The sequence below is a fragment of the Drosophila persimilis genome, unplaced genomic scaffold (genome assembly GCF_003286085.1).
Source record: "Drosophila persimilis strain 14011-0111.01,24,50 unplaced genomic scaffold, DperRS2 tig00000002-arrow-pilon, whole genome shotgun sequence".
NCBI lineage: Eukaryota > Metazoa > Arthropoda > Insecta > Diptera > Drosophilidae > Drosophila > Drosophila persimilis.
Genome location: NW_020825289.1, coordinates 14689850 through 14717049, shown reverse-complemented (window position 1 = coordinate 14717049; position 27200 = coordinate 14689850). Strand labels below are relative to the sequence as shown.

The window sequence follows — 27200 nt, the reverse complement described above, 5'->3', positions numbered from 1 at the left end:
GTAAGCGCTGTACTATTTATGTCTAGTTCAATCACGCTTCTGCTCCGATAAGCAGGTAGACCTAAAACACCTTGCCTTATCATCTTTAAGGCCCCCCTAATTGTGGGGGGCTTAATTATAGAAAGGTGCCAAAACTCAAGTGCCAACTTGTAACTATTCAGCTGGTGTTTGTCCGATGGCAGTCTTGCAATCACTTCAAATTTAAGTGTTAGCAATCGATTAACGACCGATCGAGCAGCCAAATGTTTTGGACAGGTGGAGATGATAGGGGGGAAGGTGGTGCTGATAGTGGTGCTGCTGGTGCTGCTGGTGCTGCGGGTGCTACCGGTGTTAAGCGGCGCCCCCCCACGTGCAAACACGCACCTGCAGATATACGGACGGAATTGTTGCTCATTGGCGGCGCAATCGCCATTGCCGGCTACCGTTTAAAATAAAGCTGCCCAAAGTGGTCCGACCGTGAGGCATACTCGTAGTACGAATTCGACAGAAAATTGGTTTTGACAAAAAGCTCAGAGAAATGCCAAAAAGCGTGGTCCGGATCCGATGTCCATCGAACATCGATCAAGATCAAAAGAAAAGCACAACTAACTGCCAATTACTGGGATGGAAGAGTGCCCATTGTGTGGTTCGGGATCAGGCGAGACAACAGCCTTGAAAACTTAATGAAAAATCAAAAACTTATACCAAATTCTGTCTTAGTTTTGACTTGACTCATTTCGCATTCCAATCGCTTATATATATATATATTCATATTTCGGTATCTTCTTGTCGATGTCTGTACTTTCGGTCTGGTGTTTATTTTCGTGGGTGTTTTGATTATCGCGTCTACATTGTCCCCAAAGTGGGACAAATTCTGTCCGAATGCGAATGGTCGGGCGAGTCAACAAACATTATTATATAAACCTGGTGACAAGGGAGCTTGCTCGTTCCCTTCCATACGAGTGTTTTATTGTATTTGTTCCCTCTTTTTTTTCGGGGAGTGGGATTATGATTCGGAGCATTTGATGCGATTGCAATTTTACATAACAGTCGCCGTCTGGGAGTCTCATACCCGTCTGGGGTCTCGGCCTCCTCCTCCTCCCCATGTGTCCTCTGTAGGTGTTTCATTCGAAGCTTAAGCGATGTGTAGACATAAAATACATATCAGATGGATGGACGGACGGACAGACGGACGGTCGAGGCAGACGGAGACACGAGCAGACGGTGAGAAATCCAGACTTCATAAAGTGATTCAAATTATACAATCATTTAGAAATTCAATTTTGGTCCAGACGACGAAACGTTGATCATTTTGATGATGATGATGATCATGGAGATGGGGATGAGGATAATGATGATGATGTTTAGATGTTGCAACAACAAAAGTAAATAAATAAATAAATCAGGAACGTCCTTGAAGTCTCGCTGTTTTGATTTCCGTATGCAAATTGACAGAGTATTCTGTTATTGAGGGATACTCGTACGAGATCCTATCCAATACGTCGATAAGATAAGCCGAGGGGATGCAGGGCCTTCTGAGGTAAATGGGGGGCCGTACCAGTGCGGTACCAGGCACCACGCACCACGCACCTCTAATAGGATATATCCGCCTAATTCAGCTCTCAACTGATGAACCACGCACTTTTCGAGAGCGTCCAGCAGTTAGATTAATCTACGCGCATCTAAACTGTGCGACGAGCAAAAGAAAATACTAATTTACTATACACACCTACTCGTGTATAAATCTTATAGTATGTGTCCTCCGAAAGTACAAACTGGGAACCTCACCACAGTGATAACAGATACAAGTTGAGTATCAAAACAATTTGATTAAGTCAAAACTAATTGTGCGGTCGACCCGAATCTTTTCAAATCAATCTAATCGCCCACGCACGAGTAATAATAGGAATTTCACTGAGTGCGGTTCGGGTTCGACGCTATAGGTGCAAAATGATTTCAAAACTATAAGTACTAGATAGTATCTGTGAGGAACGTTTCGTGATTTGTATGGGGATTGAAGTCCCAGCATTTAGTCTACTATTTGATTGAAGTAGTGTTTGAGGAGTGTCTTCTGGGTCATAGTTACGAACAAAACAAAATTATTAGGGGCTGATAGTAGGGAGAGTTATTGAAATGAGTCTTGAAGCAAGCAAACCTACCTCTATGCCACAATGGTTATGACCAGAAATATCGCTTTCTTTCTATGGTACGCGCGATAAGCCGTCTCGCGAGCCCACAGATACGGATACAGATACAAATACACTGCCGGCGGCGCAGATACACACCTACACATACACACACATAGACATCACTCCATCTGCGCCGGCAGATCCTCAGGCAACGTTGATTGGTCGACGACGCCAGTGCCGAATGGCAGCCGAACAATCAGCCAAAGTACACGAGTAAATTACACTGCGCGACTAACAACGAAATGTATGAATTTAATTATTATTGCAATTTAATAGTTAATAAATTGGTTCATATGCATATATGTTTGTATATGTCTTTGAACTCAAACAGAGTTTCGGAATCATGCTCTAATTCATGAAACGTGTCGGTGAAGAATAGAATAATTTAATATGCACAATTTACGTATTCCACACTCACTTGGGTAACTTTTAACGAATATGAGCCCCGACGGCAGAGCAGAGACAACTGCAATTTCTTGCAGTGTTGGCAGCAACGCAGCGTTTACGACCATAACAAAGTAGATATGCCCGGCACAACCAAATTTTTATTTAAGACTAAAAAAACGACTCGCGCAAATCACTTCATACTTGGTTCTTAGAGCGAACACATCGAGAAGCTAAGCTAAAAACCAGCGGGAGAGTCAGAAACAAAAATCAAATTAACAAAATAAATACATAGTTCAGTTCGAAAGCAGTTTTAAGCGAAAAAACAAGATATATGTACCTACACTTCCTACATACATACGAACCAAAGATGCAATTCCAGTGAAAATTGTGTAGGAGGGAAAATGTCCGAAAAGTTATAGATACGGGATCCAGAAGTGCCTGAAAACAATAAATAAACCTTCAATTGCCACACATTTGCCAAATCGATTTGACTTCGATTCAAAAAAGAACAGAAAGATGTCGAGTGTTAAGTGCTGTGAGAAGTGCGGACGGAGCAGGAGCCAAGTGCTCCTCCTGCAACTGCTGATACTGATGGTGATGCTGATGTCCATGTCCAGGGACTGTCAGGCGTCGCCGTCCCGCTTCAACCACTCCGCCTTCATGGACGGTGTCCAGTCGGTGGTGGTGAATCCTTACAATCGCACCATCCTGAATATGTTCGACCTGACCGAGGAGCAAATTCAAAGCATCCAGAACCGCAGCAATCCCAATACGAAGGACGAGACCACCCAGTCCTCCAATCACCAATATCTGGAGCTCGTCGCCTCGCAGCGGTGAGTACCGTACCGTACCTGGTTCGACATACTTGTCAAAGCGTTCGCCAAGCGGCTGTCAATCATTGTGGTCGCCTATTAGGACCCGAGAATAGAAATCTATTAAAAGACGCACCCGCACAAGGCAAATGACCAGCAAAAACGAATTTTTTTTTTAACATTTGCGTGTACAAAAAATGTTTCAAAAAATGAATTGTAAACAAAGTATTAAAACAAATGCATATTGCAAGGAAACGGCGAATGTATATCTCAAATGGGCCGTGGGGCATCCCATCTGTAAACACAATTTTCGGCTGCCTGCCGATTTTCAAAAATATTCCCAATTTTCTCGCGATTAGTGCAAATCTAGAAGCTGAAATCCGCTCAAGGCTAAACACATTTATGCAATTCTCGAATGGGGCCAACCACCTCGAATAAATACTGAAACGTGTACTTCTAGATTATTGAAAATTGTTCATCTTGCGCTTCGATGCCTCTATAACATGATTTACCCGAATGCAGAAATCTTAAATCGAGCAGAGAATAAATAAGTATCTATAAACATTATAAATTACAATTCTAAAGCTAATATTTCCACACGTGTTTCTTTGATTTTAAATATTTTATTAATTATTTTACATTAATGGAAGAATAATGTTCCCATGCTCGATCGACAAGAAAAAGGAAGATTGTAAGATTTAAAATCATTATTAATCTTTTGTATCGCCATAAATGCCAATATGAGCATCTAGGAGGGAACCCTTCAACCCCTCAATAGTACCCGTGAGATATTATCGCTGCATATATGGCCCATACAAATGAGATGCTTCCGCAGACATCTTTCAGACGGAAATCTATCAATGGTATCTGTGGTATCCATCAGATACTGTTGTACAACTGTCGCGACGCCGCTGCACAATGCAGACACTCTCATACGCTCACACAGTTGCAAGTTGCAGCCGTCGCAGTCATCGCAGTCGGAGGCGACCTCTGTATTTTTGTGTGCGTCCGTCCATCCATCCGTGCGCCCGCCGGGTGTCGGTGTCTGGCAAATGTCTGGGAGCAGTCTGGGCCATGCTGGCTCTGGCTCTGACTCCGGCTCCGACTCCGTTAATGAACTTTTTGTAGGTCGTTGCTATGCGAGACCGTCTACGTATCCACATACATACAATACGCCTACAATGCATGATGTTGGCTCAAACATATACATAAGTATGTATATGAATGTGTATGGTGGTCGTACTCGTACTCGTGCGAGTATAACAGCTGATATCTAAATTGTTTCATCTTATTTGATTGCTTTGGCAGTTCCGTTCCGTTCCGCACAGACCAGACAGAGGAAAATGTACGACGTATGACGTATGAGTAATATTGAGACAGTGAGCAGACATGCTTGTACTCGTACTCGTCCTCCCTCCCATCATCAGCCACCGTCATCAAACTTGCAGCTGAATGCAAACAGTTGTAGGCGTACTTTTGTGGCTACTAAGCGACGCGGTCTGAGTCGTTGACTGACTGACTGACTGACTGCCGCCCGACGTCTGCCCGACTACTGTTTGTTGCATGATAATGAAGTGCAACCGGCGAGACACTGTCTAGCCGTTTCTGCTGCTGCTGCTGTGGCCAAAGGCAACGGACTGCGAAACCACAGACCCAGACACAGAGGCGATGCATTCAAAGATATTTGAATGTTAGTCCCAGCTTCAGACTCAGACTCAGACTCAGACTCAACTTCAGGCTCAGCTTGAATGGAGGCCAATGCAAATTTTGGTCTCAGTCTATGGCCGTACAGTATCTTTCTCTCTCTGTCTGTCTGTCTTTCTATCTGTCTATGCACCTGTGCACAATGCCTTGAACTCTGCCTGTGCGCATGCCCAATTTGGAATTCCTGCAGATGGCCTGCGTGACTCACGCACGAAGAGTCACAGCTCACAGATACAGCTCCTCTAGGCTGGAAGCAATCAGGGACTAGGACTGGGAGAATGGCAGACAGAAAGACCGACCAATAATATGTCTAGACGGGTGCCCAGACAGACGACACGACTCAACGGGTTTTCAAGTTCATGCCACAGCACCTCCAGACAGTCAGAGGCCGAGATGGAGACGGAGACGGAGGCACAGACGGACACATAGACGGAGACACAGACGGGACGTAGACGGACATGGAGAAGGCAAAAAGTCAACTCCACTGCGGGCCATTTTGTCTGGAATTCCTTGGCCAGACAGATCCGATCGTAACATAAAAATTAACCATAATAAGCCAAAGGCGTTTCCACTGGACTCGAATCTTGGTTGACTTGGTTCAGTTTCTTTCGGTGGAGACTGCCAATCGACCTGATCCGAACATGTTTCATAATTTTTTTCGGCTAGACAAACTGCGCCTCAGGCAATGCCAAATAACCAAAGAAATTAATGTTATTTTCGCATATTTATTGGATTTTTGTTGTGTGTGTGTGTGTTTTTTGTGTCTGCACATTGTTGTTCCTGGGTAAAATCACAAAAAAGTATAACAAAGTAAAATAAAAGAAAGGAAAAGAAAAAGTCATTTGATCAACTTTTGCCAGGCGCGTCTCAATTACCGATCCAGACGACATATACAATTGTCCAATTTTGCGTGTGTGTGTGTGCGTGTGTGTAGATTAGATCATAGCTAAATAACTATTGTTGTCTTGTCTGCCCCAATCTGATTTTCTCTGCGTCCGCGTCTGCGTCTGCCCTGTCACGATGATTGTACTGCCACAGAGCAGACTCGTAGACAGACGGGACGGATCTCAATGGGGTTTTAAGTGACACGAGTCTGCCTGCTCCACCATGCACATTTAGCTCTCATTTATACAATAGTAATGGTACCATAAGTACTAGCTATAGTAAGTACTCGGCTCTGATAGTAATCGGCTTAGTGTTAGTTGGCCTATTTATAGCATCTTTAATCGATTTATTACATGTACTAGTATTAGGCAATCCAAGGCAGTTGTTATTGTTGATAAGCCTCTCATATGACTAATTGGTCAACTATTTTGCGGTTTAGCTAAAGCTGCGTTCTTTTGGCATACCTTTGTTTTAGATACATTAATATTAATCACAAGTGCGGAATTTTACTTATCGGAAATAACTAGAACTATAGGTATACACATACTATTGTATGAGCAATGCCCTTGCGGCATTATCATCCATTAGCTCAATTAAGTAGCCAGCAAACCGAACTTCTTTTATCTCAACTATTTGAATTGAAAAGTCCAAAGTTGGCCTCTTATCTCGAAGGCAAAAAAGTTACCAATACGAAGCGATTTCTAGAAGCCCACAAATAATGATAATCAGTGCGTGGATCCGTGGATCAGATAGATTGCGGTGGGGGCGGCCTAATAGAGTACATAATCAGTAATATTCCATAGTGGATTACTTGTTGAGAAGGATCCACTCTACTGCCCTCAATCCTAATCGTAAATAAACTCGAGACCATGTCAAACCGAAATACTCCTATACAAACGGCGATTAGAATTAGCTTATTCACTGCTGTCTGACTTAATTGAATAGAATGGGGAGACCGGTGACAAAGTGACTTGACTCTGTAACGAAGGCAGCGCTCAAATGTCAATTAAGAGAGTCTTACATAAACACTTGAACTAAATTAAATTCTATGAAATTCTATTCTATGAATAATGGGCTAGTGGTGGTATGGGGGCATACGAGTGGAAATAGGCACAGAAGGCACAAAATGGTGACAGTTATCAAAAGTGTGCGTCTTCTCTTTGCAGACTGAACGAGATTTTCAAACGCCTGCACAAGGCAATTTCCAACGAGCCCAATGTTAACAAGTCAGCCGAGAAGGCTGGCTACCCCATCTGCAATGCGGAGATGAGCATTCCCAACTGGCAGCAGGCCAACAACTTGACCCTGCAGTTCGCCAGCAGCGTGTTCGACCACAACGGCGACCGCCCGAGCAGTGCCCTCTTGCGTCTCTACAAGACCTATCCCGGACAAAGTCCCAGCCAGAGCCAGAGCCAGAGCCAGGGCCAGGGCCAGGCGGAGAGCACGGAACAGCCCACGGCCACACTCTGCCCCGACCAGACGGAGGTGGGTCCCCAGATTCGTGTGACGGTCTCCATTGTGCACCAGCAGAAGAAGAAACGTAAGTTAGGTGTGTAGCTAGCGGGGATTACGGCTGTCAGTACCGTCCCTCTAAGCCAGGATTCCCCTCTTCCACAGAGCGCAAGAAGCGCACCTGCAACACCACCATGTTCAGCAGCAGCCTGACCGGATGGGTAGAGATTGACGTTAAGTGCGCCCTGGCCTACTGGGAGCAACAGCAGCGCCAGCAGCAGCCCCAGCAACTGCTCCCCAGCGTTGTGGGGATGCTGATGATCGAGGTCCATGACGACGAGGAGAACCCCCTGAAGCCCGGCCTCTACTTCGAGCCACCCACTTGCGATCAGGCAGGTAAGCGTGTTGTTTGCCAAGTCTAACTAACTCCGCAAGACAGGGTGCAGATCTCTCCCAGTCTATCACTCTCATCATCTTTCTCTCACCATCTCCCAGTATCTCTCAGTCTCTCTCTCTCTCTCAGTCAGTCAGTGGCCGAGACAGGCCCCTTTTCCCATCAGAGCGTGCTGTCATTATTTGAACTTATTTACATTCTCGAAAAGGTCAATAGTCAGAGAGCTTTAGGGGGCCGGACACAGGCCAGACCCACGGCCAGACAGAAACACAAAAATTGTGCTGATAAAACCAAATCAAAATAAAAGTCCGAATATCAGTTTGTGCCACCGAAAACCAACAAAAAAGGGAAGGGAAAACCTTGTCGCTCGACTGATAGTTGTGTGCAGTCAGCAACATCGGCATTCGGCAGTAGTCTGTCTACAAGACAAAAACTGTCTGGATAGCTTCCGAAGTGGTTTGAGGGTTGCTCCGTCCGAATTTGAATTTCATGAGGTGTAAAAGTGGAGCTAAAGTAAAGTCTGGACCTACGAAGGTCCAGGGTTTTATTCATGAATTGAGAGTTTTCTTAATGGATCGGTAAGATAAGCAGATACACACGTCATCGCACAGATGTATCTACAGATACGGATTTAGCTGAAGATGCAATTAATACTAATCGCTTATACGCACCGTTGTGCCCTCTGCTCTGCTCTGTTGCCATGCTCGGCTTTATTTGTTGTTCAGTTACCGCGCTTTTTGCTGAACAAAACCACTGTTGTTCTTATTGTTGCTACTTTGTCGTTTTGCATGATGATCTTTTGTGCGAGTTTCCCACTGCATTGCATTGCATGCCTCGAGCTCCACCACCAAACCCCAGGCGATATTAATATGATCCCTCCACGTGTATCTTTCAGACCCTGCTGTCCCATGGAACGCATACGGATCAAAGACGTTTGTGCCTTATCTGGAAAGTCGGTCAATGCCCAGGTAAGCTGATGCCCTACATGAATACCACTACAACGTCATACTCTCCCGTTACCGAGTCGTTTGACACGGTAGATTCTTCTCTTTTTAATATTTAAAACATTAAAACATTAGATCATTGCAAGACGCCACGATCATGTTTCATTGGACGTTTGTTTTTAGAACTATAAATACGCCATTTGCACAGTGGCGCCGCCATCTGAAAACGCCAATCACAACATCTTTGCCACATGTATAAAAACTAAACATTTGCAACATTCTTCCGCAACACATACGCGATCACCAAATTTGCAACATATATGAAAATAATTAAATGATTTATTATATTCTATCTCCACAGATACCCAAGGATAGATGTTGGGTTTAATGGCAGTGCATCGTTTTCGCCCCACAACTGCTTGAAGAGCATATACAGTATCCCGAAGAGCAGGAGCCACATCAGCCCAGAATCAACCACACCCAATTCACAAACAATGGACAATTTGCTTGACGGGACAAGGGAGACGGAGAGCCAGCAGGAGCGGGTGCGGGAGCAGGTCCACCAGCATCACAGACGGCATCACCACAAGCACCGGGACAGTCCTGCATCCGAATCGGAGTTCGCGGTGGCCCAGTCCGAGGGCGAGGCGGAGGCTGAGGAACTCTTGGCAGCGGCGAGCAATACCGAGCCGATGGAACCATCTAACCATCGGGGGCTCAACCATCACCGCGCCACGCACCATCATAATGGACGCCATCACCATAAGCACCACCACCACTTGATGGCCCACAAGCAGGATTAGATCGGCTGGTAGACCCATATCATAGCACGCACATATTCTGTCTCTCCCCTCCCCCTCCCATACGTACCCATACCCATAAATATGATGGTCTTATTATTTAATTTAATTTTTTTTTGTTTTCTGTTTGTATCTTTAGGGCCAGTTGACTTAACTAGTTTTTAGTTCGTCGGTTTCCTAACCCAAGCAACCATACACGTGCCCGTGCACGGCGTTGTTTTAATTATAATTTAAAATTCGTTTTAAGTTAAACAAATTTTTGGTCGAAATTTGTATTATTAATGGATTAAATCTCTCTTATATTAGGAGTCTGTGATTTAGATGTGGTTGAATTTATGAATTTTTTGATACAATTGAATTATACAAAAACAAATTGTTGGAAACACAAGAAAACATTTTATACGAATATAATTATTAAATACAATTAGACTTGCCCTTGCCTTAGGCCAGAACGTAGACTAAATTAATCGATGCCTTATCAGAGCACTACAACACTAAACTTCTGCACAATCCGCTCAAAAGCGAAAACCACACCACACCCCAGAAGCCCTGCTCTAAATCTCAATTAAATCTCTATTTGTAACCCACAAAAAGTTTTCTGTTCATTTTGCTTTTAAGATTTCATAAGAAACTGTTACTTGAATTTGAGCACGTTCTCATTAAGTCAAACAGCTATTCAATGCGTAATCCTCCATACCATACAATACCATACCATACCTATTGATCATCAGTAACTAAGTACATTTGTAAATCTATAAAAAAAAACCTCTAATACAATATAAAATATACATATATTTAAAAGTCAAATATTTTGAATTACTTATCAGGTTTCAGAAGAGATATGATGCGGGTAGACAAGAAACTGTAACGTAGCGGCGAACCATTATCCTCATCTATACCTCGCTGAGCTACTGGATCTGATAAAGGGGCTCGTGTTGGACGATAAGATATGTTTCCTTTCGTGCGAAATCCGATTAGATAGAGCTACTTCAACTTTGCACTTAGCGATGTTAAGCATTCTGCCTATTTATGGCACCCAGCGGTTAGCCCATCAATTGTGACATCTCCTCAATCGCGACTACCTTGGTAAACCAACTACATACATCGACGTATCGCAATCTGAATCAGATGCCCAAAACGTCATCGTTATCGCAAGCAATCTGTGTGGAGTTATATGACCGTACAGCCAACGGTCGTTTGAATTCAACAACCACCTGATAAAACAATAAAGCTGTCAACTGCAAGGCCTATTCAAAGCTACACTGCTACGATCGCACGAGTAGTAATTTAAATCAGTTTGGGAATACCAGGCATTGGGAGCGCTTCAGCTGCTACAATGATTTTTAAAGTGTATGGCCAAAAAAAAAACAGTTACGACTGTTAAATACCGCAGCTGAGCTACGGGGAAAAACAAGGCTCATTGGCTGACTAAATTTGTGTATAACTTTTTATATGTACGAGTATACATCCTTCCTTCCTGTTTCGGAACGCAAGGACTTGTCGTTTATGGTTTGAAATTGCGTGAAGTGAAGTACCGATGAAGATTAGTTAATCGCAAATAGTCTTTCTGCCTGTTACAATCTACATACATACATACATAAGTGTATTTGTATGAAACTGATATACTCGCCCCCTCGGTCGGGTGCTGCTCATTAAAGTACGTTTTTTAAGAGCCCTAATGGAGTTGAGAGAACTTAGTCTGGCCGCGACTTTCGATCGAGAACAATGGTAGAGCAGAGCAGCTAGCAGAGTTAGCCGAAATCCGCTAAGCCAAGCAAATAAATGCACTAATCATTCATCAGTATTCGGCCAGTACGCATCGTTTCAACGACTTTGAAAACTTGTTTGAGCATAAATTAAATACAAACAAACACGAAAACAACAACAGAATAAAGGTGAATTAACTCGCGTAAAACGAATGCTGTACATATGTATGTAGGGAGATTTTTAACTTTTATTTATACAACTGATTCGAGGAGTGTATCTGTTGTGGTTTCAGCTTTTAGCTTGATTTTCTCGAGTGATTAATAAATGCAATTTCTTTTCCTTACAACGGGGATAAACCATAACTATGTTGTGCGAGCAATGCGATTATAAATTAGTGTTCGATTATCTTTCACGAGTTCTGCTTAAAGGAATTTAGATACTGCTATCACCAATGAATCACCGACCTTCAAGTTAAACGCCGCCAAATTGAACGACCACACGACCGGGCTAAGCCATAAAATCTATAGTTAATAATTTCTATATACTATATCACGCATGACAGCTGAAGTGGCATATTTACGGCAAAATGATACGAGTATCACTCGCCCTTAACCTTAACACAAGTCTGTTAGCTAGTGCTGAAGTGTCCAACCAGGATAAGTTTTAGAAACGCGTTGGCAACCAGCCAACCAGCCCCCAAGTGGTGGACAGGTCCACGCGAAGCTATGGAACTCGATTGCCTGACTTATCGCCCGATCCTCGAGTGTGGCTATCCCATTGTGATTTGATGGGACACAATCGCCACAATTCATGAGGCTAAAATACTGATACAGATTATACAAGATTACTGTGTCGTAAATTGTCCAATAACCACTCGGGGGGGGATTTTTCATTGCAGATGACAACGGATACGGCGAAGGACGTCATAAACAATGGCTACGAACTGGATCATGTAAGTATAGATACCTCCCCACAAGCATTGATTGATCATATTTGCATTCATCTTTGCAGAGGGAACTGGAGATACCAAATTCGGAACCATTCAAGGAAATTCCACGCGAAGACCGTAACTTGCCGCAACAGGGAGAAGATGGAAAGGGATTCTTCTACAACAATCCGAAAATGGGACGCATCGTGAAGATTTCAGTATACATTCTATTACACGTTGTGGTCGTGGGCTACTTCTCGTATGCCACTTATCACTATAATGACATCAGTAAGTACGAGTGTATCACTCACAATCATTATAATGTATCATTCTATCCGATTTATTTCTTATTATTAGCTAATTACGAGTGCACTTGGAGCTCAGATAATCCTCTTTGTGGCATCAATTTCTGCTCTGGCTATGGTATGCTCTTACTCCTGCTGGTATTCGTCTACTTTGGTCTGTTCTACTACTTTATATTCAAGCCCAAAGTGGGAATCTGGCTACACAGGGAGTACCTAAAGCCGGCTGCCCAAAAGTGGCACAACTTTAGCAGAACCAGGTACGAGTCTTTGATTATTTCACTATCGATCACATGTCGGATAAGATAATCGTGTACTTCGCAGAGCTGTCTCGCTGGCCAGCATAGCCTTGTTACTGGTCTTCCTAGCTATCTTCCTGTACTTCGAGACTAAGGACGAACCGCAGAAGCTGGTGTCGATGGTAGCCCCCTGCTTCTTCATCCTGTGTGGCTATTGCTTTTCCACAAAACGCAGTGCTATCAAGTGGCGCGTAGTGATCACAGGAATCACGTGCCAATTCCTGCTGGGCATAATCTGCATTCGCTGGGAGGTGGGACGCAATATCTTCGATTGTCTGGGCAAGAAAGTCGCCACGTTCCTCGACTACGCCAAAGATGGGGCCCAGTTTGTCTTCGGCGACTTCTTGATTCAAGCCGAAGTCTTTGCCTTCGCCATTCTTCCCGTGATTTTCTTCTTCAGCTTTTTCATCTCCATTTTGTACTACATGGGCGCTATGCAGTGGGTGGTGGTCAAGCTGGGTTGGATACTGCAGCAGTTACTTGGCACAACCGTCTGCGAAAGCGTGACCGCCGCGGCTAACATCTTCCTGGGCATGTCCGAGAGTCCCCTGCTCATCCGGCCCTATATCAACAAGCTGACTAAGAGTGAGATACACAGCATAATGGTCTCCGGATTTGCGACAGTCTCCGGCACAGTGCTGGCTGCCTATTTGTCCTTCGGGGCATCTGCGGCGCATTTAATTACCTCCTCAGTAATGGCTGCCCCAGCCACTCTGGCAATCTCCAAACTCTATATGCCGGAGACCGAGGAGAGTCAGACCACATCGGAGTCCATTGAGCTGGAGAAATCGTAGGTCAATGAATTATCCAGTGTGCCAATCAAGTTTGACTATTTTTCCATACAGCCAGGACTCGTCCTTACTCGATGCTGCGTCCAGCGGTGCCAGCAATGCCGTGCCCATTGTCCTGGGTATCATTGCCAATATCGTGGCTTTTGTAGCCTTCGTCGCCTTCCTCAACGGCATAGTCAATTGGCTTGGATATCTGGTGGGCGTCGATGATATCGACTTTGAGTGGATATTCTCAAAGCTGTTCATTCCGCTCGTCTGGGCCATGGGCGTGCCGAGCCAGGACTGTAATCTCGTTGCCAAGGTCGTGGCCACAAAGACTATAATCAACGAGTTTGTGGCCTACGAACGACTGGGCGCATACATACTAGCGGGCGACATCACAGTAAGCCTTGAATATCATATGGGGTCATCATTCACTAATCCTCAATGAATTTTAGGCTCGCAGCGGAGGAATCGCCACGTTTGCCATCTGCGGCTTTGCCAATCCCAGCTCCCTGGGCATCCTCATTGGCTCTCTGAGTGTCATGGCCCCGCATCGACGCTCAACCATCACCGCGGTGGCCTTCAGAGCCTTTGTCGTGGGCAGCATTGTGTGCTTTGTGTCGGCCAGTTTTGCAGGTCAGCTTACTAGATTAACCATAGAAGAATTTATGATTATTCAATGTCCTTTCAACTTTTCTTTCAGGCATACTTCTACAAGAAGGCGACGAAAGAGCGAACTACGACAGGATCATACAGAAATTGGCTAGCAGAAATGCCACGCACGTCTAGGAATACACAGGTTTAGATCTTAAATCTTTATAGGCAGCTTATCATCTTAAGAATAATAAAAAAAAAACCTGTTATTTATTAAACCAAATCCACAAACGTCGATATGGGAGGGTTTCTATTATCCATTAAAAAACCAGTTAGTTGAGTAGCAATGTGAGGACGGTCATCATAATTTTATAAGTTTTCCGGACGATCAGGTAATCCTGACGTCTTATATCATAATATAATGAACAGAGTATATATATAATTTAAAACCTATAATTCATAAAAAAATTCATAAGATTCAAACATAAACCATGGAACCACTAGAGGACGAAGAAGTACCCTCGAAAAAGAGAAAAATTCTTCTTCTTTTGCTCCATATACTTTTTCACATTCTGTGGATTTCATATTTCATAGCCGCTACAGTGGTTTATATCACTTATGGTAGGTGTTGTAATTTATTTGATGCTTGATTTATGGTACGAAATGATCACGTCCAGACAGGAAAACCGACAAATGTATTGATCCGAGCAGTTCAGACGAACCGTCTTCGGAAAACAGTACGAACCTAAATGCAACCGATTCGAGTGACGTTGATTCAAAAGACGATAAATTTAAACCGTTCATACTATGCAAAATGAATTGGTGCCATGGCTACGGGTTCCTCATATTTTGCTTTGTAGTTTTCTATATACTTTGGCTATACTACTGGGTCTTCAAGCCTTTTATAGGACAAAAATTGTATGACACAAGGATCGATCCGGCAATTGACAATTGGATAGAATTCAGTCGCCGCAAGTGAGTGTAGCGCACAACGAATGTTTTATTTGCTCCTAGTTGTTCCTTCTTTCCTAACCTGACAAACCACCGGATAGGATAATCTCTATTATAATGCTGCTTTTTGTTACCGTCCTTGCTGTGGCCTACTTGCTATTCGAATGCCGCGATGACTCGAGAAAAATGGTGGGACTTGCTGGACCGGTAGTTTTCATACTCATAGGATTCGCTGCATCAAAGCACCACAAGGACATTCCATGGAGGATAGTTACGCATGGTCTCCTGGGACAACTGTTGTTGGGCATTGTTTGCATCCGCTTGGCCTTTGGTCGAGACTTGTTTGACTGCGCTGGCGAGAAAGTCACTATTTTCCTTAGATTTGCCGATCACGGAGCCCGCTTCGTCTATGGCGATCGCATTTGCGACGAGTTTGTGTTCGCCTTTGCCATACTGGCGGTGATATTCTTCTTCAGCGTGGTCACCTCCTGCCTGTACTATCTCGGCGTGATGCAGTTCTTTCTGGGTGCGTTTGGGTTCATGCTGCAGTCCATGGTCGGTACTACAGTCTGCGAGAGCGTCAATGCGGCCGGCAATGTTTTCCTGGGCATGTCAGAGAGTCCCCTACTCATTCGGCCGTACATCGATATACTCACAAAGAGTGAGCTGCATACAATCTGCACCTCAGGCTATGCCACAGTCGCAGGAACAGTACTGGGTGCGTATATTTCGTTTGGCGCGTCGCCGGCCCATCTCATCACGGCCAGTGTGATGGCGGCTCCGGCCTCGCTGGCGTTCTCCAAGCTCTTCTACCCGGAGACGGAGGAGTCCCAAACAAGATCTGAAAATATCCAGCTGGAGAAATCGTAAGTTTTATTTTTATCTAACAACATCAAACATGAACATCCATCGTCTTCTGCAGATCGGAGACTTCCATCTTGGATGCAGCAACCAGCGGCGCTGCAGCCGCTATGATGATTGTCCTGGGTATTGTCTCGAACATTATTGCCTTTCTTGCCATTCTTTACTTCTTCAGTGCCACCACCGAGTGGATATTCGAGATGCTTGGCCTGAATGACGTCAGTTTGCTGTATCTGCTCAGTAAGATGTTCATCCCACTGGTTTTCATCATGGGTGTGCCGTACTATGACTGTGAGAAAATTGGACTTGTGGTGGCCGAGAAGACGTTCATCAACGAGTTCGTGGGCTACAAGCACCTGGGCGAATTTATCAAAGGCAACAAAGTTGATGTAACACCATTGTTTACTCTCACCATTTGACAGTATTGATCTTTTTCTGTGTCTATGCTTGCAGCATCGGAGCGCTGCAATCGGCACATTCGCCCTCTGCGGCTTCGCCAATCCGGGCTCCCTGGGCATCCTAATAGCAGCTTTGAGCGCCATGTCTCCATCCAGACGCTCGGATATAACGCGAGTAGCGGTGCGTGCCTTCTTTGCTGGCAGTTTTGTCAGCTATACATCGGCATCAATTGCGGGTAAGTTTGCATTCGTCACAAACATTGTCAGGATGATGCCATGCAGAAACATTCACTTTATTAGGTATTCTCATTCAAAAACGTGACATGGATACTATAAACAAGAGATTCGAAATCTATACCGGCTCCCACATGGACGACGATCGTGCGGATCATATTATGATGAATATTTAGAAATCTCAATTTTCGAAGACTACTTATTCGAATATTCAACGATTTAAACAATACAATCTACTCTTTTCAGAATGTTACACAAGCTGTCGATGACTTTTTTTACCTGCTCTTTATCCGCAGCATCCAGACCGACTGCACTCTGAACCAGCTGTAGGGAACTGTCGTGGAGTTCCCTTATTATTTCCTTGGGTGTGCTCTCAGCCCGCTTACGCTTCAGACACTGCACTTTACAGACGTGCGCCGTATCGCGCTTATAGCTCGATTTAGTCAGCAATTTACACTGTCTGTCCGCAGCGGTGGTCCCAGGCGATGGTTTCTGCTGCACTGCTTCCAACAGGGGTAGCACTATTTTATCTATGGAGTGGCGTGCACTGAATGCCCTCAGCTGTGCATCATCGCTGCCCTTGCAGGCATGTAGAAACTTCTGGATATGCCAGTTGCAGTGTCCGACAACAGGAGCCAGTCCCCGTAATAGTTGCAGCTGTGCGGATGGGCTAGAATGGCCCACCAGCTGGAAATATACACTGGTGAATGTATCGCACTTTTCGTCCTTGAGTAGCTCCCTGACGAATTCATATGTCTGTTGAAGCCATTTTGAAAGATCCGTCTTCTTTTGGTGCGCCAATAGCTCCATGATAGCAACCTGTTGGTAAACCAAACTTCAGAAACCCTTATATTCCTTTCGACTCTACTCACCACTTCATAGTACAGCTCTATTTTACTTTGTGCACCATTGCCTATGAGCTGCAACCGCTCCAGTAGAGTTTCCACATATCTGTTATTTACAGGTGCAACAGCACGGAGATACCGAAAATTCTGAGCAGTAAATGGTGGAGGCTCATGTTTTCCGATGCCATGGAAATACTTAAAGAAGCGCTGCACATGCCACTGATTCGGGCTATGTGAGAACATCGCATACGAGTTGTTGCACTCTTTCCAGTAATTAGTAGCCTGGATTAGCGTGTTTCTGTTCCAGCCAGGATTTGCCTCAACCAACCTGTAATGTGGGTATGGCATTAGTTGCATAAAAGGGGAATCAAAAGGGGAATACAACCGAAACGAGAGCATTAGTATATCTGCACAGACTTGTGATGTGACGGGATCCTCTTGAAACACACCAGTGCAAAAGTAGTTGTCTAATTCCTCACATTCTGCCAAGTACATTAGGCTGGCAAAGGCTTCAATTGCTCGTTCGTAATGGTCAGCGTTGACAAAATGAGAGGCGTCTGACAAGAAAATTAAATTATAGCACGAACGATCCTCATAAAGTTTTGTACCACACATAACATACCTCTAAATATGTATTCAAATATTTTCTGCAATGTTTGACAGGTATAAGGCGTCAGAGCTGCATTGTCTACTGTGACAACACCTACAAAATCAAAGCAAATATCAAAAAAGTAATTTTCTGCTTCCTCTGGGTCGATAAGTAAAGAAACAAGTCGCTAAAATGTAGGCATTCGATTATCACACATCACAATTAAGTATGGTGTCAACATACCTTTTGAAAGTCCTCCAATGGATAGGCCATCTCAAAGATTTTCAGTAAGCCCGGTCGTATATATTTAGATATAAGTAATGAAATATTTTCGCCAAGATCTTGAGTCCTAAAATAAACATGATAAAATTCAAGAAAAGCGTGGAACTTGACCGACCTACGATGAGACACTCATTAGCAAATCAATAAGGGCTTCCGAAATAGATTCGTCAACATGCTTCCACTTAGTCTTAATAAGTTCGTACAGCATTAATAAATATGTGTGCGTTACTCGCAGATACTCTTCCACCTTTTCCAAGGGCACAGTTAGTGCATCCTATGAAAGAAAAGCCTACTTTTAGAGCTTGTAACTAATTGAATGTTCTTATGAGTGCTTACTTTCTTTTGGATTGTTTCCATTTGGTTGAGAACCGTGTCGCACAGATGCAAGACGGTTTCCTTGAGCCAATCAGGCATAGTCCCAGCTTCCCATTGGCCACGATCAGCATTTTGCATGTAGTGCAGGCAAATATAGGTCATCGTTTCGCTTGTTTTTATAAATGCCTGCAGATGGGTTATCTTAGCGCTTAGGAAACCAGAAATTTCGTTCATCTGTTGGATCACTGTCAAATAAAGCCTGAAGAGTGAGCTGTCGCGTTGAAACTGCGACAATAACTTACGGGGTGTTATACGCGCATTCACTTTCCTTGCACTGGCGGTGGTGTCTGTCAGCATGGAAAGCACAGCTAAGTGTAGGCCGATGGCATTTGGAACATGTTCCTTTAGGACATTGCGCTTGGAGCTACTTTCACTGGAGGGAAATTCCACATTTTATCATCTTGTAAATGAAACAGAGTCGCCAACTCACCTTTCACTAAGATAGCCGTGCACAATGGAAAATAGGAAAAAGGCGGCAGCGTGTACTAGACGTTCACCCGCCTTCAGCAACGGTTCCTTGGACGCTGTTGTAAATTTCAGAGCCTCCGTAAGTACGGTGATCAGATCGCTGCAATCGACATCAGTCGACGATTTCTGTAAAAGACTGAAGACTTTAACATTTTTTTTTTTGGATAGTAGTCCATGCACTCACTTACCATCATCTGAAACCAATCGCACATTTGTTTAAAAGCAGTGACGCAGCGAGCCGCTTCATCAATATATGCCCTGAGTACTTTTTTAAGCCATAGTGTCAACACATCCACAGTCTTGACGGTGTTATTCCTTATGCATTCGCTGCAGCTTTTTAACGCCGACGCAACATCGATAAGGATAACAATATCTTTTTGGTCTATGCTCTGTAGCTCACGGAATGCAACCAATGTTCCCTGTTCTCCCGAATTTTCAGCCATTTCCTCGAATTATAATATTATTTTAGTTTTCGGTACCGATTGGCGCCAAAAATCACTCGATAACAAATCGAATATAACAGAAATGTATTAACGCAACCGAAAAATAACCTAGTCGATAGGCAGGCTTTATTGGAATTCTGCATCGCTGCAACATATATTTCGGCATATTTCTGACGGTCAGACAGTATATTTTATAGACAAATCCGCGGTCACACTGATTTTCCCCACCACCCTGTCTAGCTCACACACCTTGCATATGCTTATACTTTTCGTAGTATTTTCCAGTATTTTTGAAGACGCGTTATGGACTCACCTTCTTGTCCGATGCACCAATGTAGAAATCGTGTAGAAATGCCCTATACAGCCATGTCAAAAAGTGCATAACGGAGGTTTTTCACACTGGCGCTTCCATGGGGCTTGTATGAAAAAAAACGGCCAAAAAATTCCAAACGTACATTTCCCCTTCAGGTGTCGCTTTTGGTAATTACATACAAATGTAGTTAACATGTATCAAATGTGTAGTTTAGCGTATAGTTGTTATGTAAAATAATTAATTCAGTGGACATTTTTGTTGCTTAAACCTCTTTTACAAACAGTCCTTTAAAGATGAGAACTTAAAATAAGCCAATCTTGTAGGAAAGTGATTCGTCAATCGGATAAAACTATGAGTTCAGATCTGGGGGTCCTAGCCGGCTAGTAATATTCAACCGAATATCAAAAACGAGGAATATGATGCACTTCAATCCGACAGTATATTTATGGTATATTTCGGTATATTATTCAGGGTCAGACCGTACATTGTATGGACAAATCCATACAGTCACACTGCTGATCTCGCACACGTTGTTTTGTTTACAAAAAATGCAACGAAAGGAGGCGAATCCGTTTCAGAGCCTGGGACTACGTCCTTGGATGGTGAAACAACTAACAAAATTAGGTAACTATATATATTTACCACTAGATAAAGCCTGCTTATGTGTGAACTTTATTTGTATAGGCCTCAAGGGCGCAACACCTATCCAACAGAATTGCATTCCCGCGATATTGTCGGGAAAGGATTGCATTGGCGCCGCACAGACGGGATCGGGAAAGACCTTTGCCTTCGCCCTGCCCATTCTGGAGAGATTGAGCGAAGAGCCAGTTAGCCATTTTGCCTTGGTTCTAACCCCCACACATGAGTTGGCTTATCAAATATCGGAGCAGTTTCTGGTGGCCGGCCAACCAATGGGAGTGCGAGTGTGCGTCGTATCCGGCGGCACTGATCAGATGATCGAAAGCCAGAAGTTAATGCAGCGTCCGCACATTGTGGTGGCCATGCCCGGACGTCTGGCCGATCACTTGACGGGCTGTGACACGTTTTCATTCGATAATCTAAAATATCTCGTTGTGGACGAGGCTGATCGCATGCTGAACGGCGACTTTGATGAGAGCTTGGCCATAATCGAAAGATGTTTGCCGAGTACCAGGCAGAACCTTTTCTTCTCCGCCACTATGAAGGACTTTATGAAGGAGTCCAGTATATTCCCCATATCCAAGGATGTAAGTAGATCTCAATGACAAAAAGGATTAATTTCAACAAACTTGTTCTTTGTTTAGTGTATCGAATGGTCGCAAGACTCTAATGTAGCCACTGTAGACACTCTGGATCAGCGATACCTGCTGTGCGCCGACTACGATCGTGATATGGTTCTGATCGAGTCGCTGCGCAAATATCGCGAGGAAAACGAAAATTCCAATGTGATGATATTCACAAATACAAAAAAGTACATGCAACTCCATCTACCCCGAAAAGCTAAACTCAAAATTTCGTCAATTTCAGATACTGTCAACTTCTCTCCATGACCCTTAAGAGTATGGACATTGACAATGTATGCTTGCACGGGTTTATGCGGCAAAAGGAGCGTGTTGCGGCCCTCAGTCGCTTCAAGTCCAATCACATCCGCACACTGATTGCCACGGATGTGGCATCTCGCGGCCTGGACATACCCAGCGTGCAACTGGTGATCAATCACATGCTACCACGGACGCCCAAGGAATACATTCATCGCGTGGGTCGGACAGCGAGGGCTGGCCGCAAAGGCATGTCCATTTCCATATTTCGATTTCCGCGCGACCTCGAACTTCTGGGCGCGATTGAGACAGAAATTAACACAAAGCTTACAGAGCATCCAATAGATCGTATGTGGTCATCCTACCTTCTTATATACATATATCCATACTGAAACCCCCTATATTCTATATTTCAGAGCGAATGGTGGAGCGAATTTTCATGCAAGTGAATGTGACGCGACGTGAATCGGAGATGCAGCTGGATAACAATGACTTTGACGAGCGTGCCCAAAACTACAGACGCAAAACGTGGATAATGGAGGGCAAGGATCCAGATGAAATGGAAGCACTGTAAGCTGTCTAATTTTCGCTTTTTGAAATCATTGAATAATTCTTTTGATTTCTATGTGTGCAGCTATCGCAAAAAGCAAAAGGATAAACTGAAGGAAATTCGTCGAAAACGGAAACTTCAGCAGGCAGACTCCGCCACTAGTGAAGAGGGCAAAGTACTCCTACAAGACGAACGCTTCAAGTCCGTAGATAGTGCGCGATTCGAGAAAAAAGGTAGAGGCCGGAGTCGATCTTCTAAAGATGGGGTGGAAGGTGAACCACCAAAGAAGATGAATCGAATCAAACCGAACGTTTCATTGGACAAGCAGAAAAATTTTAAATCGAAAAGAAAAGTTAAGGGACATTTATAAATAAATGTTTATATAATAACAAAATAACTTTTGAGCTTAAACTTCTAAGTAGTCTGCAAATTGCACACTTAAATAATTTTAGAACTTCAGACATGCTACGGCTAGAGAGCCAGGCACTTTACTTTACTACGCTTCTTGCTTCATCAGAAATCAGTCTAGGGCGATCGTCAGGAGGGCATCCTCGGGATGGACCTCAAGCAATGCCTTGGCGCCATCGTTGAATGGATAGGATATGCTGCCATCTATGACCAGATCTGTAAGCGAATACAAATTAGAAATGATGAAATGAATACAAGATGATGCCCATCGACTACTCACTGGCATCGATGCAGTGCGACTTAACGAACACATTCTGCACGAAATCTCGCTTCTTAAATGTCTTCGGCGAGGGCCAAACGCCCACACAGATCTGCTCCCTGATTGAATAACAGAGCCGCGGATCGTCTGGTGCGAAGAGCAGCCCTTGGTTATACCGATGGGCGATCTCCTGAGTATTCTCGCGTAGTCGGAGCACATCGGCAGAGTTGCTATTGGGCAGCGATTGAAGCAAATCGTCAACGTCGCGGCTGGTGATGCGATTTATGCTTGTGTGCCACGATGTGGAGCCGGTGCCAGTGCTAACGCACAGTCCGGAACATTTTGTTTTGTTTACCACGTCCTGATGATTGAGCACAAGCTGCAGATGGGACACACGGGACGAGATGTGCTCGCCAATGAAAACCTGACATCGAATGGCGCAATATAGTTAGGAGTAGTTTGAAAGAGTCCTACTTCGCACTCACCTCGTTCAGAGCTAAATAGGGTAGGATGCGCTTCATCTTTGCTTTGTATTTGGTGGCCATGTGATTATCCAGCATTTCAGGATCCGTTGTCACCTGCTCCATCTTCACTTCTGTATGTCGGAACAGATCTGTGGACTCCGGAATCTTGCCATTGCTGCCCAGCAGCGTGGTGCGGACTCTTGAGCGATGCATCCACTTGAAGTCGCCCTATAAAATGAAGAGAATCCCCAGTATCACACACGGATAACAATATTCAAGTAATCAAGCAGAACATAACTTACGCTCTTGATGCGCGCCACTGCATCGGCGGGATTATCCGAATAGTGCTTGGGTAGCATGAGACGACCCTCCGAGTGGAGCGGATCAGAGTTGAAGCCCACAATGGGCGTCTTCTGCTGGCTGAGGGCAAAGAGGGGACTGGCGCGACCGGCGGACAGCAGAAAGGTGCCATCACCGCCAACAGGAACGATGACATCCGCCCAGCTCATGACATCTTTGCTCAATGAGCTTCTAAATTCAAGTCTGCTCGTTTAGTAAAGTCAACAGCGTGAGGGGGGCCACATGAGAGACACATTATGTGGATGGTGGAAATACAATTGTAGTAGGTGGGGTAGTAATCGACGATTATGACGGCGACGACACAAGCACAGAACCACATAAACACAGCAACATCGACAAACGTTAGCCACACTCACACTCGCACTCATATTGAAGGCAGCGATACGCACCTGCTGGACAGCTTGACCTCGCACCCGACATCCTGGAAGCTCTGCACGATACGCCGCTCGAAGTCCTTGTGCAAATTGTGCAGATAGAGGACCATCTCCACATCGGTGCCCCGATCGCGCAGCTTCTGCTCCAGCTGCTCCTTCGACAGTCCCGGATGCCGCAGCTGCTCGAATTCATAGCGCGAGAGTTTCGTCACCACCAAAGCCCGCTTAAGCTTGAAGTTCGCAGGCGTAAACTTGGCATATTCTGGAACCAATTGAGCGCAATTGAAACTTGGTTAGTTCATCGTTTGGGTTCCCCCCACAACGGCGGGTAATTTACTTAGCCCTTCTGGTACAATCCTCTTCGCACTCAGGATCATTTTAGGTACAGACAGTCCTTGGAGGAGACTGTGTGTCCACGACTATATAGTCGGCAGAGTACAACAATTTGGATTTCTAGCAATGCCAAAACACATGCCCGAGCTGATAATCATAATGGAGTAACAAGTGCCTACTCATCAGCGAGAAGCGAGTGTGTGTGTACGAGTATAACCGAATGATTGAGGGAGATTGCCAACCAAAAAAAAATGTGAATTGCGACCCAGGAACTACAATCACCTCTGTCGAACAGTTTGATTCTGTTAGTTCTAAAAGTCCTTCTTACCTTTGGAAAATCGCTGCAGGAATTGCTTCGATTTCAACATGGTGGGCACAGGCGAACAGCAAACATTTATTTGAATGTTTAACGTTTATTTTTCGTTTTCTTTTTGCTTTTACAAAACTAAAAATAATGGGTTCAGATTTTCTTTGTTCTTCTAATTGTCGTATGCCGGCATTCGATCTGAAAACAAAATAATTATTCACTTCGCGGCGTTGCGTTCAATAAATGGTCTTGAGCTCCCTATCCACTTCCATTCAGCTATGTCACTTCCACGTTCTAACTATGTAGCAGATTAACTGATTGATTATTATTTTATTCTGTTCTGCTTTGCTGTTCCTCCATCGGCGAATCGCTTCTGTATGAACATTCGCCTTTTGCTGTAAATTTATCGCCGTTTGTTTCTATTTTCGTCCGCTTTCGTTTCGCTTCTCTTCTCGCATCTCGGCTCGGCTGTCCATGAGTACTTTTTTTGTTGTGCATTGCTGATAAGCAGCTCAACATGCTCTTATCAGCAAAAATACATATATAAAGAAAAAACTCAAATCTTGTTCGTTCTCTGTAGTGCCATTCACTGCACCACTCGACCCTACTCTTCTTCTTGCCCTGCAATACACCAACGAACATTCACACTCGTCCGGCACGACCGGGTGCCCGCTAATATTCTTCCATGTTTGAATATTTACACTTAACCTATTGTCATAATGAACTCTTAATTATACTTCCGGCGACAAGATTGTACAATACTTTCCTGCATGGCATCCAGTTTCACAATTCGCGCTGCTGCGATGTATTTTTATTATGGACCCCATAGTTTGTCTAAAATAATCATACATATAAAAGTCTTTATATTATTTAGAGTCCTTATATTAGGCCATACCTTGCTTTCGGAATCCTTTTCAGCATTAGACAGCAAATGCAACACGTTTTTGGCAACTTCATGAACATCGACCGTTTTACAATCGCTTAGAGTCATACCAAGCGCCTCACCTATAAACATACCACGAGTTGGACGAGCTGGACCAACACTCAATGATGATGAGCCGTCGACTAATAGCTCCTGACGATTCAAGAGTAAAAAGTTATTGGGAGGGATTCGCTTTGTCGAGTTCATCTCGATACTGCTGTTCCAATTGTTTGCAATGATATCGCGTCGGCTGGTGTTCGGATGATTCAAGCCTATCCCGTCGCCTATCCCTATTATATTATTCGAGAGCAACCCGCCGTGGCCGTTCGAATTGACGGCAACTTGATTATTCGAGAGCAACCCGTGGCCGTTCGAATTGACGGCCACTTGATTATTCGAGAGCAGCCCGCCGTGGCCGTTCGAATTGACAGGTCCTTGATTATTCGAGAACAACCCGCCGTAGCCTTTCGAATTCACGGGTCCTGGATTATTCGAGAGCAGCCCGCCGTAGCCGTTCGAATTTACAGGTACTGGATTATTCGAGAGCAACCCGTCGTAGCCGTTCGAATTCACGTGTTCTTGGTTATTCAGGAGCAAACACTCGATCCTGTTTGAATTTGCAAATCTTTGATTGTTCGGAAACATCCCGACGCGGTTATTCGAATTAACGGGGCCTTGGTTACTCGGGTACAGCCCCCCGAAGCTGTTTGAATTGGCAGATCTTTGATTGTTCAGGAACAACCCGCCGTAGCTGTTCAAATTCACGTGTTCTTGGTTATTCTGGAGCATACACTCGATCCTGTTTGAATTTGCAGATTCTTGATTATTCGAGAACATCCCGACGCGGTTATTCGAATTAACGGGGCCTTGGTTATTCGGGAGCAGCCCGCCGAAGCTGTTCGAATCGGAGGTGTTCATATGATTCGAGCGCATCATAAAGTTGCTGTTCAAATTAAAATTATCAGTATTGGAACTGTCATTAAAGCTGGGTCCATTGGGACCAAAGTTTTCAATATGGACATGACTATTTGGGATATTTAATACGTTTTGCGATTCACCAAAGCATTCGTTACGCTCACGAAATTTATAATAGGCTTCTAGACCACGATGGAAATTTGCAGACACGCGGTTTTGATTGTAGTTTTCCATACTGTTGTTACGACCGTTTATATTGTAAGGATAGGCTTTGCCACGCTTTTGAATCGCTTTCTTCTTAAATTGTTTTCCGCGATTTCCCACGCTTTCGGTGGTCCTGACGCCAAGCCGCGATTTAACACTCGGACGTGGAGGCGTCTGACTTAGTGGTTCACATTGTTCAGTACTCGAATTTACATCATTTGTTTCCAGGCTTTCATTATACATTAGCTGATCGAAATCGTTCTTCTCGAAATTAAGCTGCTTTATATTCGCTGCGTATGTGGCATCGTCCACATCGATGCTTTTCTGCACCGTAGGAATATTGCAATCACCATCATCGTCTTCGTCCTGAGATAAGTCAGCCTCGGCGTCTTTGTAAGACTGTAAATGCGCCGATATTCTATTGAATCGTTTTGACATCTGATATTCTTTTTTGTAGTAAATGGGCATTTCGTCTTTGCGTATTTTCATGAAATCATCTGCGAAAAGAATTTATTTACAGATATACACGAGTTTCGGAGCCCGTTTCATTTTATAGAACGAAAACTAATATAAAATCGGCTTACCCAAGCTCCATAGTACGGCGTTTGCATTAAATTTCGTCATTGTGCTAATACAAATTCTACGAAGCCATTTTTTAGAAAACCCGGCGTCACAGATT

The 27200-nt window shown here is 44.2% G+C and overlaps 6 protein-coding genes across 15 annotated transcripts; 4 read left to right on the top strand and 2 right to left on the bottom strand.

Moving 5' to 3' along the window:
• The first annotated feature begins 2790 nt into the window (after window positions 1–2790).
• Window positions 2791–10306, top strand: LOC6592544 (protein anachronism). Of its 2 annotated transcripts, none has more exons than XM_002018227.2 (5): window positions 2791–3388; window positions 7123–7496; window positions 7574–7804; window positions 8698–8770; window positions 9108–10306. In XM_002018227.2, exons 1-5 carry the CDS (start codon window positions 3072–3074, stop codon window positions 9547–9549), a joined length of 1437 nt encoding a protein of 478 aa, XP_002018263.1. In that variant the 5' UTR covers window positions 2791–3071; the 3' UTR covers window positions 9550–10306. The 2 variants fall into 2 exon arrangements, with proteins under 2 accessions (XP_002018263.1, XP_026841596.1); XM_026985795.1 differs by having other exon boundaries at window positions 7123–7505.
• A 563-nt stretch (window positions 10307–10869) lies between these two features.
• LOC6592545 (solute carrier family 28 member 3) lies at window positions 10870–14432 on the top strand. 3 transcript variants are annotated; one of them, XM_026986232.1, is made up of 8 exons: window positions 10870–10896; window positions 12152–12205; window positions 12265–12469; window positions 12539–12743; window positions 12808–13572; window positions 13628–13955; window positions 14011–14191; window positions 14259–14432. In XM_026986232.1, exons 2-8 carry the CDS (start codon window positions 12152–12154, stop codon window positions 14342–14344), a joined length of 1824 nt encoding a protein of 607 aa, XP_026842033.1. In that variant the 5' UTR covers window positions 10870–10896; the 3' UTR covers window positions 14345–14432. The 3 variants fall into 3 exon arrangements, with proteins under 3 accessions (XP_026842033.1, XP_002018264.1, XP_026842034.1); XM_002018228.2 differs by lacking the exon at window positions 10870–10896 and adding an exon at window positions 10919–11441; XM_026986233.1 differs by lacking the exon at window positions 10870–10896 and adding an exon at window positions 10987–11000.
• Window positions 14433–14521: 89 nt separating this feature from the next.
• LOC6592546 (uncharacterized transporter YutK) lies at window positions 14522–16846 on the top strand. Its single transcript, XM_002018229.2, has 7 exons — window positions 14522–14541; window positions 14626–14770; window positions 14827–15124; window positions 15202–15966; window positions 16023–16350; window positions 16415–16595; window positions 16660–16846. The coding sequence occupies exons 2-7, from the start codon at window positions 14641–14643 to the stop codon at window positions 16767–16769; spliced, it is 1812 nt and encodes a 603-aa protein (XP_002018265.1). The 5' UTR covers window positions 14522–14541; window positions 14626–14640; the 3' UTR covers window positions 16770–16846.
• On the bottom strand, window positions 16800–19609 carry LOC6592547. Of its 2 annotated transcripts, XM_026986230.1 has the most exons (10): window positions 19341–19609; window positions 19115–19278; window positions 18927–19057; window positions 18646–18869; window positions 18429–18583; window positions 18271–18376; window positions 18061–18214; window positions 17824–17995; window positions 17466–17766; window positions 16800–17412 (listed from the first exon to the last, which is right to left on the bottom strand). In XM_026986230.1, exons 1-10 carry the CDS (start codon window positions 19593–19595, stop codon window positions 16813–16815), a joined length of 2262 nt encoding a protein of 753 aa, XP_026842031.1. In that variant the 5' UTR covers window positions 19596–19609; the 3' UTR covers window positions 16800–16812. The 2 variants fall into 2 exon arrangements, with proteins under 2 accessions (XP_026842031.1, XP_026842032.1); XM_026986231.1 differs by lacking the exons at window positions 16800–17412; window positions 17466–17766; window positions 17824–17995 and having other exon boundaries at window positions 18088–18141.
• An 814-nt stretch (window positions 19610–20423) lies between these two features.
• Window positions 20424–22360, top strand: LOC6592548 (probable ATP-dependent RNA helicase Dbp45A). Its single transcript, XM_002018231.2, has 6 exons — window positions 20424–20532; window positions 20593–21134; window positions 21192–21358; window positions 21415–21773; window positions 21842–21995; window positions 22060–22360. The coding sequence occupies exons 1-6, from the start codon at window positions 20457–20459 to the stop codon at window positions 22343–22345; spliced, it is 1584 nt and encodes a 527-aa protein (XP_002018267.1). The 5' UTR covers window positions 20424–20456; the 3' UTR covers window positions 22346–22360.
• Window positions 22324–27155, bottom strand: LOC6592549 (NAD kinase 2, mitochondrial). 6 transcript variants are annotated; one of them, XM_002018232.2, is made up of 8 exons: window positions 27106–27155; window positions 25376–27018; window positions 24502–25314; window positions 23856–24102; window positions 23409–23649; window positions 23128–23334; window positions 22664–23066; window positions 22324–22599 (listed from the first exon to the last, which is right to left on the bottom strand). In XM_002018232.2, the coding sequence occupies exons 3-8, from the start codon at window positions 24539–24541 to the stop codon at window positions 22496–22498; spliced, it is 1242 nt and encodes a 413-aa protein (XP_002018268.1). In that variant the 5' UTR covers window positions 24542–25314; window positions 25376–27018; window positions 27106–27155; the 3' UTR covers window positions 22324–22495. The 6 variants fall into 6 exon arrangements, with proteins under 6 accessions (XP_002018268.1, XP_026841531.1, XP_026841530.1 ...); XM_026985730.1 differs by having other exon boundaries at window positions 22496–22599; window positions 23409–23637; XM_026985729.1 differs by lacking the exons at window positions 24502–25314; window positions 25376–27018; window positions 27106–27155 and adding an exon at window positions 24178–24375 and having other exon boundaries at window positions 22496–22599.
• Between the last annotated feature and the right edge of the window lie 45 nt (window positions 27156–27200).